Consider the following 5,456-nt stretch of genomic DNA (forward strand, 5'->3'; position numbering starts at 1 on the left):
GTCTTCCCCAGCACTGCAAGGGTTAAATCCTCTTTTTGCCGAGGTCACCAGTAAAAAGCAGATTTACTCACCTTATCCCCGCCGTCTTCTCTTTCCACGCGATTGGTCCCCTGAAGACTCTTCTATTGGGCGGTCATAGCTGTGACATCATCACGTACAACGCAGGACCACCAGTCCTCATTGAAAGTGAGCACGCCCGTCCGGGGTCTGACCACAACCCGGAGCATTGGGAGGAAGAGTTGAGCGCTGCCTGGTGGGGAGCGAGGGGTAAGTTAAAGGAGAACTATGAGGGGGAGTGAAAATCATTCATCCTCATAGTTCGGGGCTCTAGATAGGCAGAGCCAGCTGTCAGTCACGCAGCTGGGCGGATCCAGACATAATTGTCGGGATCCGCTTCAGCTGCGGTGTCTCAGTATACCGCGAGCTGTAGCTCCCTATATACTGAGCTTAGGGTGACGGGAGGACGCTAGTTTGTGTCCTCCCGTTACCCTAAGGAGAACTATGAGGAAAAGCCCTGACCCCATAGTTCTCCTTTAAGTCAAAGTCCCGGTACCCAGGACAAAAATCGAGCACTTAACCCTTGCAGTGCCGCTGGAGACCTACCGGGAGGATAGATCTTTCACATTTCTGGAGTTCAAGTTTAAAGGAGAACTATGGGGTTAAGGCTTTTCCCCATAGTTCTCCTCAGGGTCACAGGAGGACACAAACTAGCGTCCTCCCGTCACCCTAGGCTCAGTATATAGAGAGCTACAGCTCGCGGTATACTGAGACGCCGCAGCCGGGACGGATCCCGACATTGCTGTCTTGATCCGCCCAGCTGCGTGACTGACAGCTGGCTCTGCCTATCTAGAGGCAGAGCCAGCTGTACCCGCCCCCTCCCCCCTCCGTTCCGCCAGTCAGCGCTGGAGTATTGGAGCGGGGAGGAGGAGGGGATCCCTGCAGGGAGATGATCGAGAAGGGAGCAGGCAACGGTATGTGTTCGCTCACTTCCCGATCTACTGAGCCGACCTGCGACAGTTTAATTGTCACACGTCGGCTCTAACTATGAGGCTGAATGATTATCACTCCCCTCATAGTTCTCCTTTAACTCTTCCCGCCTCCGATCAGATTAATGGCCAACGTTCACCGTCACGGACTCACTAATATCATCCCATGAGACTGCTGCGCATAGAACTCCCACTATAAAAAAAAATGTTTGGTGAATTCCAATTATTTTAAACAGCGGTGAATATTTCCCCCTTTAAATGTATAAAGCGGCGTTTGTGGACTGATAGAGTCTTGCTGGGTTTCTTTTTTTTGGGTTATCCTTAAATGACCTGAATTGTAAAGCTGATTATCATTGGAGCAGTGCGTGGCAGCGTTGTGCTGGAGCGCCATCTAGTGGCTGTGATCAGAAAGACATCATACACCTTCACAATGTTATCACACAACCAGGCCCGGATTCCCCACAAGGACACCGAGGCCCGGGCCTCGGGGCGGCAGGGCGCAGAGGGGCGGCAGCGGTGTGAAATCCCCCGACGCCCGGAACATGCAGTTCCTGGCGCCGGGCGGTAAGTTGCGCTTCCTACATTTAGTCATGCTTTGCACAAGCAGGGCTAAATGTAGAACGGGGAAGCCGATTGTTCGTTTACGAGTGATCCCAGCGATGTCGCCGCGATCACTTGTAATATGTCTGCAGCCTGTCCGTCCTCCCCCGCCGCCCCCCCTCTCTCCATGCTGGCTCCGTCCTCCCCCAGCCGCCGAGTCTCTCTCCTGTCCCGAGTCCCATGCAGGGAGCAGAGCCGCTCCCTGCCGCTCCGTGTACACAGTGAGTGTGGAGCGCTGTGCTGTGCCGTTCCGTGCCGTGCTGCGCTCTTCCTCTCTCACATGTCACAGGAGTTCCAGCACAGCGCTGTGCTACAACTCCTGTATTGGAGGTGACAGGTTTCGATAAAGAGAACCTGTCACCTCCAATTGCTATCACACAGGCGCTTGTTAGCTCCTGTGTGATAGCAATAAAGTTAAATCCGCAGTCACTACAATCACCCTCCCCCTGTGGTTGGGGTATCCGGTAAGGAGTGCAGCAAGTCTCTCTCTGTATAGAGGTAATGAGGGCACACCACAAAAATGTCCCCCGTGTGCTAAAAATATCCGCGCCCCTGAGCATGAGACCAAATAGAATATCGTCGGAGATATGAATCATTTCATTGAAGCAATGACAACATATTTCCCAAGGAGCACAAACGTATCTAAACGCATCTACAACCCTCCCCGACCACAAGCCCATTCTATAGGGAGCAGCTTCTGAAAGACCCAGCGGGAGTCACTTTGTCTGCCTGATGAAGGAACCAACATGGCTCCCAAACGTTGGTTCTCACTGTCACATGACCTTCCAACGTCAATAAAGACAAATTGGTGGAGCAAATACTGGAGTGCCGGCGACTTCTTCATCTACTGCTGTGTTGGAATGACTCCGGTCATTGTGCATGACATGTTAGATCTGGTCTACAGGGAGCTGTATGCAGACCATCAGAATAGAACATGAAGGGTATGTGTAGGAACCTGTGTGATTGGAGGATGGTTCCTCTCTGGGTAGCTGTTCAGATTGCATGCAGTGCAGCATGGTTGATGGAGGACAACTCCTCAGGTATCACATCCCTGGGCTTAAAGCGTTCAGCGTACCTATTCGTGTAACATTCTGAAGAGCAGCGTGTGTTTCGGCCTAGTCAGGCTTCATCAGTGTGCTGCGGTCACATTCCTGGTCACTGGAAAACATTGATTCTGGACAGGAAGTAACACACCGGAGCCGTATTAACACTTTTTTTCTTTCTTGTTTGTCCTCTTTAGATACATTCGAACCATGTACTTGGGCATCCAGAGCCAGAGGCAGAAGGAACACCAACGTCGCTTTTATTGGGCTATGATGTATGAATATGCAGATGTCAACATGTTGCGCCTCCTTGAGACATTCCTGGAGAGCGCCCCCCAACTGGTGCTACAACTCTGCATAATGGTACAGAAGAACCGGGCGGACACACTTCCATGTGAGTTATCCTCATGTTCTGTACACACTGATCTTCATCCATGGCGTCGTTCAGGTTCTTATTGTTAAGGTCACACCCCCTGGCAGGTGACACGGGCTTAGCTGAGGGCCGGAGTCTAAGTACCAGCCGGTGTTCACCAGAGCTCCTGATGGTGGAGATGGGCTAGGCTGCTTGCTGGTACCAGGTTGCGGTCCCCAGGGTTGCCCTGCCAAGGGACGGACGAGAACAGGAGACAGTAGTCAGATCCAGGTAGAGTTCAAGGCAGGCGGCTAGCAGAGTGTGGTCAGACAGTCCAAGGTCAGCAACGAGTAATCGGAGGATAAACACAGGAGACAAGAGCAAAGTCAGGTCTAGGCAGAAGATCAGGGCGGGCAGCAAGCGAAGAAGGGTCAGACGGTCCGGGTCAGCAACGAGAAAACAGCAGAAGTATAAGCTCTTCAGACAAACAGGAAGCTGGCAAAAAAGACACAGCACCAGCTCCTGGCAGAGCGAGTGCTTAAATACCCTTCTGAGTCAGAGACGACACGCCCAGTCTCAGGGTTCACTGGAAGTCCTGGTCTGGAATCTGTTACTATTATCACCCGTACTGGCCTGGACCCTGTGAGATCCATTAGCAGCGGATCTTCTGGAAATCCTGAATACGTTCATCCTTCTAGCTCCTTCTCCTCGCCTACACTTATCAGCAGGGCAGCCGTCAGAAATTTTGGGGCCCCTTACACGGCTAGTCTGACATCAGACGAGCAGCATCGCTGATGGGGCCCCAGCTTGTCTCGAAGTCGCTGGAGCGGCAATGCTGGGGCCCTGCGCTGCTAGGGCCAGGCCTCCTCGCCCTTCACCTTCGGCCGATAGTCATGTAAGGGACCCGGGCGGGTCCCCCAGGCTGCCTGGGCCCCTTACATGAGTATCGGCTGTACCCCCCTGATGCCTGCCCTGCTTATCAGTAATGGTCAATGGCTGAAGGGCAGAGGTGTAGATACAGCCGGATGACATGAACTACGAGGAGTTGGTCACTTTCAGCTGGACTTCCTCTGTGATGTTGAAGACGTTTCACAACTCAACCAAGCGGATTCTTCATTTCTAATACGAGACTCAGGGAGGTACAATCAGCATTTATATCCCCACGGGGGAACTCAGTCACCTTCCATACACTTGGAATGTGTCAGATGCTGATTGTCCAAGACGCTCCTCAGAACTCCAAAAGCCTCTTGGACGTCTTCAACATTTCAGGTTCAGTTTAATGTGACTGACTACTGCTAGGTATACCATGACCTGGATCAATGGGAACCTTCACGGACATATCAGCTTTGTCTATAGCAGTGGTTCTCAACCTTTCTAGGGCCTGGACCCCTTGGTAACATTTGCCAAGTTGTGGTGACCCCCAACCGTACAATTTAGGAATGCACCAATACTAGTAACTGTGTGGGCTCTCAGGTGGCTAATGGGACTCTCTGTTGGCATCCAGTGTTGGCTCTGTGGTGCCCGGTGCGGGCTCTGTGGTGATCAAGCACTCACCTCCCCTCACTCCTGCCTGCACCCCTCTCTCTGATCCTCTCAGGCTGCTGCAGTGCCATCTAGGAGAACTGACAAGGCTGCGCTAGGAGGAGGCTGAGGAGCCTCTTACCTAGAGCAACACAAGGCATGTGGGGACCCCCTCAACTGTGGGTTGCGACCCATTTTTGGGTCGCGCCCCACAGGTTGAGAACCACTGGTCTATAGAGATGTTGGGCTTCCCGTGGTAAGGTTGAGGAAATGTGAATTTCACTTTGATCTGCGACATGTACAAACCATGAGGAGCAAGTTCAAGCTGGACATCAGTGAATTCACATGGTACCAAGAGAAATGTTGTTCCCATTTCCCCCTCGCGGTGCAGGATGGATGTGACACGTGCCGTCTGCTTACATCCTCCCCCTGCACAGTGTTTCTATCATGGATGGGAAAGGGAGCTCAGGGTCATAGGTGGCCAGGATCCTGGAGATCGGCTTTAAGGTAGATTGGCCATCTTTATTGATAAGTCCCATGAGGTGTTCCATGTATGGCGGGGGTAGATAAACTCCGGCCCTCCAGCTGTGATAAAACTACAAGTCCCATGAGGCATCGCAAGACTCTGATAGCCACAGGCATGACTTCTGGAAGCAGAGGCGTGATTAGATTTGCAGTTTCCCCACAGCTGGAGGGCCGATGTTTGCCTACGCTTGATGTATGGGGAAAAGATCCAGATGCAGACAGATGTGTTATATCTCCCAAAAAGAAGATGATAATATGATAGATGTTCCTCCGCTCACCCAATTAGCTTCCCCAGGAACACAGCCCGGCGTTTATAGCCACGCAGATACCTTCATACACTCGCCATGGAATGTGTCACAGGAGATGATACGCGTACAAGTGAAACCACCTTGTTCTAAATCAGCCCTTCTCAACCTTTTTTTTAGCTAA

The 5,456-nt window shown here is 52.1% G+C and overlaps 1 protein-coding gene across 1 annotated transcript in view; it reads left to right on the plus strand.

Annotated features, from left to right (window-relative positions):
- Positions 1–2,827: 2,827 nt before the first annotated feature.
- The window catches only part of LOC108798183 (XK-related protein 6), a gene marked incomplete at its 3' end in the record, with an annotated part of 4,220 nt that continues 1,591 nt past the window's right edge, over positions 2,828–5,456 (plus strand). Inside the window, exon 1 of the mRNA XM_018569911.1 lies at positions 2,828–3,023. Coding sequence (XP_018425413.1) covers positions 2,840–3,023 — 184 coding nt within the window. The remainder of the gene's footprint in view (positions 3,024–5,456) is intronic.

The sequence above is a fragment of the Nanorana parkeri genome, unplaced genomic scaffold, assembly GCF_000935625.1.
Source record: "Nanorana parkeri isolate BGI_ZX_2015 unplaced genomic scaffold, ASM93562v1 scaffold1425, whole genome shotgun sequence".
Lineage (NCBI taxonomy): Eukaryota > Metazoa > Chordata > Amphibia > Anura > Dicroglossidae > Nanorana > Nanorana parkeri.